General features: G+C 37.6%; 1 protein-coding gene across 8 annotated transcripts in view; it reads right to left on the minus strand.

Annotated features, from left to right (window-relative positions):
- Window positions 1-4,912: 4,912 nt before the first annotated feature.
- ZNF567 (zinc finger protein 567) overlaps window positions 4,913-16,630 on the minus strand; it is a 64,494-nt gene continuing 52,776 nt past the window's right edge. For all 8 annotated transcript variants that reach the window (XR_013959191.1, XM_080644540.1, XM_080644539.1 and 5 more), the window contains 2 exons: window positions 8,019-8,111; window positions 4,913-5,560 (listed from right to left, as the gene is read on the minus strand). Coding sequence is in view for 7 of the 8 variants with exons in the window: in XM_080644540.1 (XP_080500666.1) it covers window positions 8,053-8,111 (59 nt within the window). In the remaining variant the exon portion in view is untranslated. The remainder of the gene's footprint in view (window positions 5,561-8,018; window positions 8,112-16,630) is intronic.

A 16,630-nucleotide genomic window follows, 5' to 3' on the forward strand; every position in this document is an offset into this window, starting at 1 on the left:
GGGGTTTTCTATGAACAATGTCATGTCATCTGCAAATAAGGACAGTTTTACTTCTTCTTTTCCAATTTGGATGCCTTTTATTTCTTCTTCTTGTCTGATCGCTATGGATAGTACTTCCAGTACTGTATCAAACAGGAGTGGTGAAAGTGGGCATCCTTGTCGTGTTCCTGTTCTTAGGGGAAATGAGTTTAGTTTTTGCTCATTGAGTATGATGTTGGCTATAGGTTTGTCATATATGGCTTTTATTATGTTGAGGTATGATCCCTCTATTCCCACTTTGGTGAAGTTTTTATCAAGAAAGGGTGTTGGATTTTGTCAAATGCTTTTTCTGCATCAATTGATATGATTATGTGATTTTTGTCTCTCAATTTGTTTATGTGATGTATCACATTTATTGATTTTCGGATATTGTACCATCCTTGCATCCCCGGAATAAATCCCACTTGGTCGTGGTGTATGATCTTTCTAATGTAATGCTGAATCCGATTTGCTAGAATTTTGTTGAGGATTTTAGCATCTATGTTCATCAATGATACTGACCTGTAGTTCGCTTTTTTTGTGTTGTCTTTATCTGGTTATGGGATAAGGGTAATGCTAGCTTCATAGAAAGAGCTTGGAAGTGTGCCTTCCTCTTCACTGTTTTGGAATAATTTGAGGAGGATAGGTTTTAGTTCTTCTTTGAATGCTTGGTAGAACTCCCCTGTAAAGCCATCCAGACCAGAACTTTTGTTTGCTGGAAGATTTTTGAACGCTGTTTCAATTTCTTTGGTAGTTATCAGCCTATTCAGTTTTTTTGATTATTCTTGGTTGAGTTTTGGGAGCTTGTATTTTTCTAAGAATATGTCCATTTCGTCTAGGTTATCCATTTTGTTGGAATAGAGTTGTTCATAGCATTTTTTCATAATGGTTAATATTTCTGTGGGATCGGTTTTTATATCACCCCTTTATTTCTGATTTTGTTTAATTGGGTCCTCTCTCTTTGCTTCTTGGTGAGCCTGGCTAGAGGTTCATCAATCTTGTTTATCCTTTCAAAGAACCAGCTCTTGGTTTTGTTGATCTTTTTTATTGTTTGTTTGGTTTTTTTTTTTTTGGTCTTTATGTCATTTATCTCCACTCTGCTCTTTATTATTTCCTTCCTCCTGCTTATGCTGCGCTTTTCTTGTTGCTCTCTTTCTAACTCTTTGAGTTGTAGGGTTAGATAATTTATTACCATTTTTTCTTGTTTTTTTTTTGAGGTAGGTCTGTAGAGCTATGAACTTCCCTCTCAAGACTACATTCACTGTGACCCATAGATTTTGGATTGTTGTGTTTTCATTGTTATTTGTTGCCATGATGTTTTTTATTTCTTCTTTGATCTCGTTGGTACCCCAGTCATTGTTTAATAGCATGCTGTTTAGTCTCCAGGTGTTTGATTTTTAAATTGTTTCTACAATAAGTTGATTTCTAGTTTTATGCCATTGTGATCTGAGAAGATGCTTGATATGATTTCTATCTTCTTGAATTTGAAGAGACTTTACCTGTGTCCCAATATGTGGTCCATCTTTGAAAATGACCCATATGCACTTGAGAAGAATGTATATTTTGTGGCTTTGGGGTGAAATGTTCTGAAGATGTCAATTTAGTCCATCTGGTCTAGTGAGTCATTTAGGATTGATGTTTCTTTGCTGATTTTTTGTTTAGAGGATTTGTTCAGTGATGTTAGTGCAGTATTGAAGTCCCCTACTATGACTGTATTGATGTCAATCTCTTCCTTGATATCCTCCAGAAGTTTTTTTTTAATGTATTTGGGTGCTCCTGTATTGGGTGCATATATGTTTACCAGAGTTATATCTTCTTGTTGAATTGGTCCCTTTAGTATTATGAAGTGGCCTTCCTTATCTCTTGTTATGGCCTTCACTTTGAGGTCTAATTTGTCAGATATAAGTATTGCTACCCCAGCTTTTTTTTTTCATTTCCATTCGCCTGAAAAACCTTTTTCCATCCCTTCACAATCAGTCTGTGTGAGTCCTTTTATTTCTGAGGTAGGTTTCCTGTAGACAGCAAATATATGGGTCATTTTTTCTTATCCACTCAGTTACCCTATGTCTTTTGATTGGGGCATTTAATCCATTTACATTTAAAGTTATTATCATTGCCATTTTTATTCTTTATGCCTTGTTCTTTCTTCCCTTCCTATTACTTCTTCTTACAGCAGACCCTTTAGCATTTCTTGCATTGCTGGTTTGGTGATAATAAACTCCCTTAGTCCTTTTTTGTCTGTGAAGCTCCTGATTTCACCTTCAATTTTGATTGATAGCCTTGCTGAGTACAGTCTTCTTGGATTCAGACCCTCCCTTTGCATGACTTTGTATATTTCATTCTATTCCCTTATGGCCTGATGTGTTTCTGTTGAGAAATCAGTCAATAGTCTGATGGGGGATCCTTTGTAGGTCACTTTCTGTCTCTCTTTGCAGCCTTTAAGATTCTTACTTTGTTGTTGGTGTTTGCCAATTTAATTATAATGTTTCTTGGTGTCGGTCTTTTGTGGTTCATCATGTTTGGGACTCTGTGAGCTTCTTATACTTGTTTGAGTTTTTTCTTCCCTATACCAGGGAAGTTTTCTGTAAATATTTTCTCAAACACATTTTTCTCTTCCTTGCTCAGTTTCCTCTCCTTCTGGCACCCCTATCATGTGGATATTGTTTCATTTTGTTGTCCCAAAGTTCCCTTAGTCTCTCCTCCTGTTTTTTTTTTTTTAAATATATTTTATTGATACTTTACAGAGAGGAAGGGAGAGGGATAGAGAGCTAGAAACATCGATGAGAGAGAAACATCGATCAGCTGCCTCCCGCACACCTCCCACCGGGGATGTGCCCGCAACCAAGGTACATGCCCCTGACCGGAATCGAACCCGGGACCCTTCAGTCTGCAGGCCGACGCTCTATCCACTGAGCCAAACCGGTTTCGGCTCTCCTCCTGTTTTTTAAGTGTGTTTTTTTTTCTAGATGCTGCTCTGCTTGGGTATTTTTTCATACCTTTTCTTCTAGCTCACTGATGCGGTCCTCTGCTTCTTCTAGTGTACTGTTGATGCTTTCTATTGAATTCTTTATAGCAGCGATGTCATTTTTCATTTGTTCTTGGTTCTTCTTCATTTCCTCTTGGTTCTTACACATATTGTTGAATTTGTCTTCCAACCTTTTCAGTGTCCTCATTACCATTGCCCTGAATTCTTTCTCTGACATATTGCTTGCTTCTGTTTCATTTACTTCCTTTTCTGGTGATGCTTCCTTTTCTTTCATATGCGGGCTGTTTGTCTACCATGATCGCTCCTCTCAGCGTGTCTGGTTATGTAGCTCTCTCTCTCCTGAATTGACTTAAAGGCACAAAATACAACACAATAATGCATAGGGCACCAAACACAAATGTATTCATGATACTAATGACCCAAAATAAAGGTGACCACCAGAGAAAAGAGAATTATGGGTTAGAAAAGAGTGCAAAAATTATATTGAGAAAAGGAAAAAATGTAAGAGAGAAAGGAAAGAGAAGAAAAAAAGGTGAAAAATATATATGGGGAGAAAACTCCAATAAAACAACAACTAAACCAAAAAATGCAAATAACAAACACCCAGAGATGAATACAAATAATAAACAACAACTAATCCAAAAAATGCAAACAACAAACACCCAAACAACAAACAGCCAGATGAATCTGAGGAGGCAGAGCTTATTTCCAGAAGGTAAGGTCAAGGAATTGAATGAATGGGGAAATAGACACAATTCAGTATAGTGGAGGTAGGAAGAGAATGAGTGTATAAGAAGAAAAGTAAAAAACAAAATATAAAAAAAGAAAAAATATATATTAAAAAATAGATATAAAAGAAAAAAATTCTAATAAAGAGAGAATATGCTAATTGACCCTCACACTGTCACAATGATGGCAGTGTCTACAGCCAATAAGGAGGAAATATGATAATTGACTGCCCCACCCTCAAAGATGGTGGCACTCATAGCCAATGAGGGAATGTGCTAATTGACTGCCCCGCCCTCAAAGATGGGGGTGCCCACAGCCAATAAGAAGGGGATATGCTAATTGCCCCACCCTCAAAGATGGGGGCGCCCACAACCACAAGATGGCAGCGCCCAGTCCCCTCAGCCCTGCTTCCATGCCTGCCCCTGGAGTCCCCCAGTCCCATCAGCCCCCAGCCTCCCAGGACCAGCCTGAGGCACAGGCAAGCCTCGGATGGCAGCTGCCCAGCCGCACAGGGCCGCCCGAGGCTCAGGTAACCAGGGCCAGCCGAGCCTTGCACTGCCGGCAGTGGCAGCAGCAGAGGTGTGATGGGGCAATGCCTTCTCCTGATTGCTGGGTCGCCTCCCACCCCTTAGAACTCCCGGACTGTAAGTGGGGGCAGGCCAGGCTGAGGGACCCCCTTCCTCATGCACTGGGCCTCTAGTATATATATATTTCCCCTTACTTTAATCTGTCTATCTATGTATTCGTTTACTATCGGAAAAGGAGAATAGAGAGTAAATAGGCCTGAGTTGGTGATTGGAATTAATTAAGCTATTAGAAGAAGAAAACAAGTGAGGAGAGGAAAAACAGAAGAAAAAAAGAGAAAAAAACAACAACAAACTAACCAACAATCAAACAAACAACCAGAAGACAGAAAGGAAAAGGAAAAAAAAGAGAGTAAGAAAAAAATTTTATATAGTGAAGAAAGAGAAGAGAGAAGCGTGCATGAACTTGGAGCAGGGGAGAGGAAATTAGATATATGAGTAAGATCAATTTTTAACATGGAGTAAAAATAAAGGATAGAGAAAAACTAAAGCAGGAAGAGGGTAAGAGAAATGCCAGGGTCAGCCTGACAGGTTGAACCGGGCTGAGGTAGGGAGGTGGGAATTGAGAAAAGAAAGAAAGACAGGAAAGCGGAATCGGGAGGACTACAGGTCATCGAGAGACTGCAGCAAGTTTATTAACTGCGTAATGCCTTTTATACACAAAACACTGAATAGGAGGTCTGTCAAGAGGAATGTATTCTTTGTTCCTCTTAATCTCTAAGGGAGAGACAGAGCAGAAGGACAAATTCTCAGTACAGCAAATCTCAGTAAATAGTTACAAACTTCTTGGTAAGCTATGAAAGGTTGCTCTCATTCTACTGATAACCGCCATCCAAACAAGCCTGGGAAAACTGTGTGGGTAGGGGACAGCCTTGCTAGTCCCTTCAGGTGCAAGGACCTTGTCAGCTTACACCCGGTCTCCAACAGATCCCCCTTCTTTGTTTTTTTAGGCGGAGTTTAGTCTTATTTGTAGGGATCGGATGCTGGATCCGATGGTTCGGAAGCAAACTGGAAGCAAACAGACAATAGTTGATATCTGGATTGTGGACAAATGGTGGCAATGTAGGTCCGACACTCTCTGGTTTGGTCCTGGGTAACCTGCAGTGACGCGCAGCTGCTGACTGCTAGTATGGCAAGGCAGTATCTTCTATCTCTGGACTGTTTCTCCTCTTGTCTTCGTGGTTGGAGCAGACCTGTCAATTCCTCTCTGTTGTAGGAATCTACATGGTCTTGGAGTTGTTTTCTGAAAATATACAAACATATTCTCGACCAAAAGTTAATTAAGGAATCTTTTCTGTAAATTTTACTTGGGATCCTTTTTATTTTTGCCCAAATAATTTTCCTTTGGCCTGTTTTGACACCATGTATGTTTTTCATTGGTGTCTTGCTGTTAGCATTACAAATGAAAATTAATTTTTTAAAGTAAAAATTTTCTAGATTAATTTACTTACAGGATATTTTTCCTTATATGATATTCTTCTACTATCCCCCCCTTTTTTTGATTAATGGAGGGTTTTTGTTATTTTAAATTCCATCTTAAAATTTTGCTATTGAATTTTAAGAAATAGTTTGCCCTCCTTAGAGGCTAAAACCTTTATAACATTTAAAATATAGTTATTAATTTTTATTTGATAAGGCTTTCTATGTAATTTTAAGTATATTAGATCTGTTAAATTTAAAAAGTTTTCCTTTAAGAAGAGAGAATAAATTTCTTTTATTACTCCGGGCCCTTGGAGCTTTCCAAGAATTATCTCTGTTAAAGCCTTGAAATTTTAACATGGAAAAAACTATCAAATATATATCTATATCTATATATGATTTAAAGATTATAATACCTTTTATAATTATTTTAAGATATTAATTAGATTTTAAACTAGTTTTTGTATAGAAAAATTTTGGTTGGGATTACAGAATTAATCCTCTTTTTTTTAAAAAAATATATTTTATTGATTTTTTACAGAGAGGAAGGGAGAGGGATAGAGAGTTAGAAACATCGATGAGAGAGAAACATCGATCAGCTGCCTCTTGCACACCCCCTACTGGGGATGTGCCCGCAACCAAGGTACATGCCCTTGACCGGAATCGAACCTGGGACCATTCAGTCTGCAGGCTGACGCTCTATCCACTGAGCCAAACCAGTTAGGGCAAAATCCTCTTTTTTAATTAGACTAATAAGTAACTTATTTGAAATTCCTAATTATTTTCAGAGAAAACATAATATTTTCTTTTCTTTTTTTTATTTTAATATATATATTTTATTGATTTTTTACAGAGAGGAAGGGAGAGGGATAGAGAGTTAGAAACATCCAGGAGAGAGAAACATCGATCAGGTGACTCCTGCACACCTCCAACTGGGGATGTGCCCACAATCAAGGTACATGCCCTTGACGGGAATCGAACGTGGGACCCTTGAGTCTGCAGGCCGACACTCTATCCACTGAGCCAAACCGGTCAGGGCAATATTTTATTTTCTTAATAATTTTTTATACTTTAGATATTTAATTACTATAACTATATAATTTCTCCTAATTTAATTTCACTTTGAACTTTTAAAGCTGGCAAATTAAACAGTAGTTTCTAGATTAATAATATTTTTATTTTCTTAATCAATTAATAGTTTTAATTCTGTCCTCTAGGTTTTTTATGAGGAAATAAACTCAGATTATTAAACAAGTTTTTATCTTTTGATTAACAGGCCTAGCCTAGCCGCTTGACCTTTTAAAACGGCTATGATTTTTCTTTGCCTGGGGAAATTGAGTAGCAAGCCTGTAAGTATTCAAATGTAAAAATTGTCCTTAAAGAACGACTACTGGCAGGAATTGGACTACCTGTCCTGCTGGGGAAAGGGCGTCTACCCTTCTTCCTCTATTTACAAAAGGCATAGCCAGCCCTCACCTGGTCTATTTAGATTTTTATAATTAATATATTATCTATATTTTAACAATTTCTTTGAGATTCTAGAGTTAATTATAATTATTTTAAAGTATTTACTATGGATAAATTCTGTAACAGAGACAAATTTACTTATTTTCTTGAAGGCCTTAAAAGTTAACTTTTTAACAAGGTTTATTAGCATTTTAAAAACTCTTTATTATGGAAATGCCAATCCTGCTGCTAGAACCTAGCCTGTGTCTTCTCCTCTTGGTTCCTTTATGCCATCTTTACTTTTTCATGGAGAGAAAGGAAACTTTAAATTAGCATACTGGGAGAGTGTGCTTCTATATTGGCTCTCCACGTGTCTCCCTTCCCCCACATCCTGCTTACTTCGGGAGAAGTTTTAGTAACAGATCTGGCCGAATTTCTTTTCATGCTTAAAAGATAGACAGATCTTAAATTTTTTCTTTCTTTTTCACGTTCTGAAGTAATAACTAATACCCAATTTGGCTAAGATTTGTATTTCCCTGCGAGTTCTTCTATAATTTTTAAATGAAACCTTAAGTAATCTTATTGCAGGAGAGCAGATAGCTCTGCCCTCTCCTGCCACCTTTGAATTTCTCTGTACCAGAGGCGGTTTTAGCAGTGGAGTTTCACTTATTACAGATTTTAAATTCCAAATACAAACTAAGATTTTAATTTGAACAAGAAACCACATTATTTTATGATCGTATAGACTTCAACATGTGTCTATAAAGGGCACTTTCCCTAGACTCTAGCTGTCCCATGCTTTACTCCCGACTATCAAAAAATTTATCATCCCTTACCTTAACGAGTGCACTCTTTATCTGGAGGAGTTCCTCACCATCTGCTTCCCAAGTCCTCAGGTCCATGTTCAGGCACCAACTGCCAGGGCCAGCCTGACGGGAGGTGGGAATTGAGAAAAGAAAGAAAGATAGGAGAGCGGGATTGGGAGGACTACAGGTCATCGAGAGACTGCAGCAAGTTTATTAACTGTGGAATGCCTTTTATACACAAAACACTGAATAGGAGGTCTGTCAAGAGGAATGTATTCTTTGTTCCTCTTAATCTCTAAGGGAGAGACAGAGCAGAAGGACAAATTCTCAGTACAGCAAATCTCAGTAAATAGTTACAAACTTCTTGGTAAGCTATGAAAGGTTGCTCTCATTCTACTGATAACCGCCATCCAAACAAGCCTGGGAAAACTGTGTGGGTAGGGGACAGCCTTGCTAGTCCCTTCAGGTGCAAGGACCTTGTCAGCTTACACCTGGTCTCCAACAGAGAAATAGAACGATAAAGGAGAAAAGTGAGGAAGAGTGTTGGCATAAAGGAAATATTGAGATAGAGTAAAATATTGCTAAAAGAAAAATAAAGTGTCAAACACTAATCCTAAAAAAATAAAGAAAAAATAAAATAAAACTTTAAAAACGGTAAAATAATAGTAGTAATAATAATAATTAAAAATAAAAATATAATAATAAAAAAGTAAAATCAAGTGAGAAAAAAATTTGGTTTCTTAAGTAAAAGATAAAAAATAAAAAAGTGAAGTAGTGAAGGCTGTTCACTTCCTCTACTGTTCTGCTTGGCATGTCTGTTTCCTGTCAGGTAGTCAGCACAGTTATTGAAGTTCCCTTCGCTCCTCCACTCCTCTGTGTCATAAGTCACAATCATGTTTTCAAGCAGGTGGCATCTCTCTGCTCCCTTTGTTTCTCAGCCTGCCTTTAGTTGTATTTACACAAGAGTCAATTTCTTTTTTTAAAAAATATATTTTATTGATATTTTACAGAGAGGAAGGGAGCGGGATAGAGAGCTAGAAACATCAATGAGAGAGAAACATCAATCAGCTGCCTCCTGCACACCCCCCACTGGGGATGTGCCCGCAACCAAGGTACATGCCCTTGACCGGAATCGAACCCGGGACCCTTCAGTCTGCAGGCCGACGCTCTATCCACTGAGCCAAACCGGTTTCGGCAAGAGTCAGTTTCTGATACAACCCCTGGGTGGCAGTGTTTCTGTATTAATATCTGGGGCTAAAAGGCCCCTCTCCCCAGTGTTTAGATTTTTCTTTCCCTGCCTCACTTAATACTAGATTGGAGGGATGGACTGCCCTAGCGCTGGTTTCCTGTTTGTCTCTCCCCACTCTGATCCCCAGTTTCCACAAAAACAACTTTCCCCTGTAGTCTCAGTGAATGTTTTTAATTGGAAGATCCTATGTACTGGACTTAGCAAGTAAAAGCAAGGAGTTAAAAAGGAAAAAAGCCAAAGCCAACTCGTGTCTTTTTCTCCTGGCACTGTGCAGCTGGTATAGAAATTCAGGCTGCCTTTCTGGGCCTAGCCCAGCTGTGGGCTAATATCTAGAGTCCCCTTCTGCCAGCAGCCCTGTGGACCCCCTTCCACATTTGAGGGCTACACTGGCCCCAAAGGCCACGGGTTTTGTGGGGCACAGTCTTCCTCTGAGACTCTAGTCCCCGCTGTGTGCATTTCTCCCTCCAGCCTGGATCCCAGATCTCACCTTTCTCTAGGCAATATCTGACATTTCCATCCATGGATTGCCTCATCAGCTGTGTTTAATTCGCCAATTCCATGTGGGTGTTATTCTATTCAGCCGTTCCTTCTATCTGCTCTGTGAGAAGGTGCAGGGCCCGTCCATGTATTCGGCGCCACTTTGTTTCCCCCTGGACAGACTTTTTAGGTGCCCGCGGATGGGGAGGCTAGAGTCCCGGTGTTGGTGGTTTGCAGCTGAGGCAGCTGGTCCCTGGTCCCAGGATTTAACCGAGGTCTCCCCAGTTGATGGTAAGACTGGGCTTCTGATCACAGCTGGTCTCCCCTTCATGATGGCATGGTCTCTGTGGCAGAGATGGCTGTTCCTGGAGAGATTTCAGCAGCAGTAGAGGCTGCCTGACCAGGGGAGCCTGGTCTGCCAGTCCCCAACAGTCCTGTGGAATATAGCTGTCCCTCTCTCACAAATACAGACACTCCCTGCACGTCCACGCACTCTGTTTTCATTCTCTCACTCACACACTATCTTGCAGCCTGCCATCCTGTTGGCAGCCATCTTGGATCTCCTCAATAGCACAGCTGTTTTATTCACTCATATACTAATGGACACTTGAGCTGTTTCCAGATCTTGTCTATTATAAATAACATTGCAATGATCATAGGATAGGGGTGTCCTTGAATCAGTGTTTCAGATTTCTTCAGATAAATTCCCAGATGTGGAATCACTTGGTCAAAAAGCAGTACCATTTTTAATATTTTGAGATAATTCTATACTGCTTTTCACAGTGGCTGTACCAATTTGCATTCCCATCAACAGTGCACCATGGTTCCTTTTTCTCCATATCCTCACCAATACTTGTTTGTTGATTTATTGATGATAGTCATTCTGATAGGTGTGAAGTGATAGCTCGTTGTAGTTTTAATTTTCATTTCTCTGATGACTAGTTATGTTTAGCATCTTTTCATATGTGTATTGCTCATCTATATGTCATCTTTGGAGAAGTGTATATTCAATTACTTTGCCCATTTCTTGGATTTTTTGAGTTTTACAAGTTCCTTATAAATTTTGGATATTAAACTGTTATCAGATGTATTGGTGAATATGTTCTCCCATTCAGTGGGTTGTCTTCTCATTTTGTTGATAGTCTCCTTTGCTGTGCAAAACTTTTTAGTTTTTTTTTTTTTCCCCGTTTCCCTTGCTTAAGGAAATATATCAGAAAAAAATACGGCTGCAAGAAAGGACTAATTTGCACTGTTTTCTTCTAGAATTTTTATAGTTTAAAGCCTAACATTTAAGTCTGTAATCCATTTTGAATTTATTCTTGAGTATGGTGCAAGAAGATGATCTAGTTTCATTTTTCACACTTATCTGTTCAACTTTCCCGACACCATTTAATGAGTAGGCTATATTTAGCCTATTGTATGCTCTTGCCTCTTTTGTCAAATATTACTTAACCAAATATTGGTTGCTTTCTGGGGTGCCTGTTCTTTTCCATTGCCTGTTCTTGTGCTGTTTTGATTACAATTGCATCATGAATACACCATTGGTATCGGTAGGGATTGTGTTTAATCTGTAGATTGCTTTGGGTAATATGGACATTTTAATGATGTTAATTCTCCCTACCCATTAACATGATATATGCTTCCACTTATTTGTATCTTCCTCTATTTCCTTTTCCCCCCTTCTTCCTCTATTTCTTTTTTCAATGTCCTATAGTTTTCCAAGTATAGATCGTGTACCTCTTTGTTTAAGTTTATTCCTAGGTATCTTATTTTTTGTTGTTGCAATGGTATATAAAATTGTTTTTTAGGTTATCTTTCTCAAAGTTTATTATTGGTGTATAAAAATGCAACTGATTTCTGGATATTTGTTTTGCATCCTGCTACTCTACTAAATTCATTTATCAATTCTAGTATTTTTTTTTTTGGAGGGTGGGGATCTTTATGGTTTTCTATATACAGTAATATGTCATCTGCAAATAATGACAGTTTTACTTCCTCCTTTCCAATTTGGATGCCTTTTATTTCTTCTTCTTGTCTGATTGCTGTGGCTAGGACTTTCAGTACTATGATGAATAAGAGTGGTGATAGAAGACATCCCTGTCTTGTTTCTGCTCTTAATGGAGTGCTTTTAGATTTTCCCCATTGTTTGTCATACATGGCCTTTACTGTTCAGATATGCTCCCTCTTTGCTGAGAGTTTTTTTGTTTGTTTTTTACCATAAATGGGCGCTGGATTTTGTCAAAATATTTCTCTGCATCTGTTCATATGATCATATCTTTCATTTTGTTTATGTGGTGTACCAAGTTTATTGATTTGCAAATATTGTACAAACCTTGAAATTCCAGAATAAATCCATCCCACTTGATCATGGCATATGATCTTTTTAATGTATTAGTAGATTTGGTTTGCTAATATTTTGTTGAGGATTTTAGCATCCATGTTTATCAGGGATGTTAGCCTATAATTCTTGTTCTTTGTAGTGTCTTTATCTCATTTTGGAATTTGAATAATGCTGGCCTTATAAAATGAGTTGGGGAATCTTCCCTCCTCTTAAATTTTTTAAAATAGTTTGAGAAGTATAGGTGTTATTTCTTCTTTGAATGATTGGTAAAATTAAACTGAGAAGCCATCTGGTCCAGAACTTTTATATGCTAGTATGTTTTTTAAATTACTGTTTCATTTTTACTAGTTATAATCGGTTTATTCAGATTCTCTGATTTGTTTTGATTTAGTTTTGGAAGATTGTATGTTCTAGGAATTGATCCATTACTTCCAGATTGTCCAATTTGTTGGCAAATAATTGTTCATAAATTTTCTTACCATCATTTGTATTTCTGTGATATCAGTTGTTATTTCTTTTTCATTTGTGTTTTTATTTGGGTTGTCTCTCTTTTTTTCTTCATGAGTCTGGTTAAAGTTTTGTCAATCTTGTTCATCTTTTCAAAGAACCTGTTCTTGGTTTCACTGACCTTTTGTATTATATTTTTGGACCCTATTTTATTTAGTTCTACTCTGATATTTATATTTCATTCCTTCTACTCACTTTGGGCTGTGGTTGTTGTTCTTTTTCAAGTTCCTTTAAGTGTGAAGTTAAATTGTTTATTTGAGATTTTTCTTGTTATTTAAGGTTGGCCTGTAGTGGTATGAATTTTCTTCTTAGGATTACTTTCATTGTGTCTCAGAGATTTTTGGTTGTGTTCTCATTTTCATTTGTTTCGAGGTATCTTTCGTTTTCTTCTTTGATCTCATTTTTAACCCATTCATTGTTTAATAGCATGTTATTTAGCTTCCATGTCCTTGTGTGTTTTTCAATTTTCTTTTTGTGATTGATTTCAAGTTTCATAGCATTATGGTTATAGAAGAAGATTATATGATCTCAACCTTTTAAAATTTATTGAGACTTGTTTTGTGTCCTAACATTTGGTTTATCCTAGAAAATTTTCCAGGTGCACCTGAAAACAATGTACATTCTGCTGCTTTGAGGTGGAATGCTCTAAAGATATCAATTAAATCCATTTCATCTAGTGTATCATTTAAGGCTGCCATCTATTTTTTGATTTTGTGTCTGGAAGAGCTATCCACTGACATCAATTGGTGTTTAAATCCCCTACTGTAACTGTATTACTGTCAATCTGTCCCTTTAAGTCCATCAAGATTTGCTTTACATATTTAGATGCTATGTTGGGTGCACAAATGTTTACAGGGGTTATATACTCTTGTTGGATTGCTACCTTTATCATTATGTAGTGTCCTTTGTCTCTCACTATACCTTTGGTTTTAAAGTATACTTGGTCAGATATAAATATTGGTACTCCAGATTTCTTTTCCTTTTCATTTGCATGAAATACCTTTTTCCATTTCTTTACTTTTAGTCTGTGTATATAATTCATTTTGAGGTGGATTTTTTAAAGACAGCATATACATGGGTCTTATTTTCTTATCCATTCAGATAACTTATGTCTTTTGATTTGAGAATTTAAGTCACTTAAATTTAAAGTGATGATTGATAGGTATGTGATTATTTCCATTTTAAACTGTTCCCCTCTTTTTTAAAAAAGTTTTTCTTTGTCTTTTTTCTTCTTCTTCTACTCTTCCTCCTGCTCCTCTTTCATTTTTTTAAAAATATGTTTTTCTTAATTTCAGAAAGGAAGAGAGAAGGATAGAGAGATGGAACATCAGTGATGACAGATAATCATTGATCGGCTGCCTTCTGCATGCCCCATACTAGGGATTGAGCCCACAATATGCCATGAATGTGAATTGAATCTTGACCTCCTGGTTCATAGGTTGATGCTCAGTCACTGAGCCATGCCAGCTGGGCCTCCTCCTCCTCTTCCTCTTTTAGCAAGACCTTTAACATTTCTTGTAATACTGTTTTGGTGGTAACAAACTCCTTTAGCTTTTTCTTGTCTGGGAAGATCTTTATTTCTCCTTCAATTTTAAATGATAGCCTTTCTGGGTAAAGTAGCCTTGGTAGGTCCTTGTATTTCATCACTTTGAATATTTCATGCCAAGTCCTTATGGCCTGAAATGATTCTGTTGAGAAATCATCTGACAGTCTTTTTGGAGTGCCCTTGTAGGTAACTGACAACCTTCCTCTTGCATCTTTAAGATTCTGCCTTAATCCTTAACTTTTGCTATTTTAATTATGATGTGTCTTGCTGTGGGCCACTTTAGGTCCATCTTGTTTGGGACTCTCCGTGCTTCCAGGACTTGTATGTATTTTTCCTTCACCAGCTTAGGGAAATTTTCTGTCATTATTTCTTCAAATAGTTTCTCTCCTCTTACTAGCACCCCTATGACACAGATGCTGTTACACTTCATGTTGTCCGAAAGGTGCCTTAAACTATCCTCATTTTTTAAAAAAATCTTTTTTCTTTTTGCTGCTCTGATTTTTTCCTATCTGTCTTCCAAATAGCTGATTAGATTCTCTGCTTCATTGAGCCTGTTTATTCTTTCCAGTGTATTCTTTATTTCAGGTATGGCATTCTTCATTGTAACTGGCCCTTTTTACAGTTTCTATGTCTTTTTAAATGCTTGAGCATCATCTTTTTTTTTTTTGATAAATTACTCGCTTCCATTTTATTTAGCTCCTTTTGTTTACTTTTTAGATTTCTCCTCTTTTTTCATTTGGGTCCTGATTCTTTATCTCCCCATTTTGACTGTTTTCTTGTGTTTGTGTCTATGTGTTGGCCTACTGGCAAAATTGTTAACCCTTCAGTCTGGGTGTCTATAGAGGTAAAACTTGATCACCATGTATGAGACTGTGTACAGTGGCTGTCTTCATAGGGCATTACAGGCCTATCTCAAGAAACAAGAAAAAGCTCAAATAAACAATCTAACTGAAAACTTTTTTAAAATATTTTTTTATTGTTTAAAGTATTACATATATTAGTACGTATATCTCCTTTTTCCCCCCATTGACCTTCCCCCAGCCTCCCCTACCCCCCGTCGCATGCCCTCATCCCCCCCTCCAGTGTCTTATGTCCATTGGTGTGCTTATATGAATGCATACAAGTACTTTGGTTGATCTATTTCCCTCCCTCCACAACACTCCCCAGCCTTCCCGCTGTAATTTGACAGTCTGTTGGGTGCTTTACTGTCTCTGTATCTATTTTTTTATTCATCAGGTTATAATGTTCTTTATTTTCCATAAATGAATGAGATCATGTGGTATTTTTCTTTCATTGCCTGGCTTATTTCACTTAATATAATGCTCTCCAGGTCCATCCATGGTGCTGCAAATGGTAAGAATTCCTTCTTTTTTAGAGCAGCGTAGTATGCCATGTGTAGATATACCATAGTTTTCTAATCCACTCATCTGCTGATGGGCATTTAGGCTGTTTCCAAATCTTAGCTATGATGAATTGTGCTGCTATGAACATAGGGGTGCATATATCCTTTCTGACTGGTGTTTCTAGTTTCTTGGGATATATTCCTAGAAGTGGGATTACTGGGTCAAATGGGAGCTCCATTTTTAGTTTTTTGAGGAAACTCCATACTGTTCTCCACAGTGGCTGCACTAGTCTGCATTCCCACCAACAGTGCACGAGGGTTCCTTTTTCTCTGCATCCTCACCAGCACTTGTCGTTTGTTGATTTGTTGATGATAGCCATTCTGACAGGTGTGTGATTGTACCGCATTGTCATTTTGATTTGCATCTCTCAGATAATTACTGACTTTGAACATGTTTTCATGTGTCTCTTGGCCTTCCTTCTGTCTTCTTTTGAAAAGATTCTATTTAGGTCCACTGCCCATTTTTTTATTGGATCATTTATTTTCCTTTTATTAAGTTGTATAAGTTGCCTGTAGATGTTGGAGATTAAACCTTTATCAGTGATAACATTTGCAAATATGTTCTCCCATACAGTGGGCTTTCTTGTTGTTTTGTTGATGGTTTCTTTTGCTGTGAAAAAGCTTTTTATTTTGATGTAGTCCCATTTGTTAATTTTCTTTTTAGCTTCCATTACCCTAGGAGCAATATCGATGAAGAAATTGCTTTGGCATATGTCTGAGATTTCTCTGCCTGTGGATTCAACTAGTATTTTTATGGGTTCCCCTCTTATGTTTAAGTCCTGTATCCATTGAGTTTATTTTTGTGCATGTTGTAAGTTGGTGGTCTAGTTTCATTTTTTTGCATGTATCTGTCCAATTTGCCCAACACCATTTATTGAAGAGACTGTCTTGACTCCATTGTATGTTCATGCCTCCTTTGTCAAATATTAATTGAGCATAGTGGTTTGGGTCAATATCTGGGTTCTCTATTCTATTCCATTGGTCTATATGTCTGTTCTTGTGCCAGTACCAGGCTGTTTTGAGAACAGTGGCTTTGTAATACAGCATGAAATCTGGTATTGAGATCCCACCTATTTTGTTCTTCTTTCTCAGGATTGCTGTGGCTATTCGGGGTCTTTTT

This window comes from Plecotus auritus (assembly GCF_963455305.1).
Source record: "Plecotus auritus genome assembly, chromosome: 10".
Lineage (NCBI taxonomy): Eukaryota > Metazoa > Chordata > Mammalia > Chiroptera > Vespertilionidae > Plecotus > Plecotus auritus.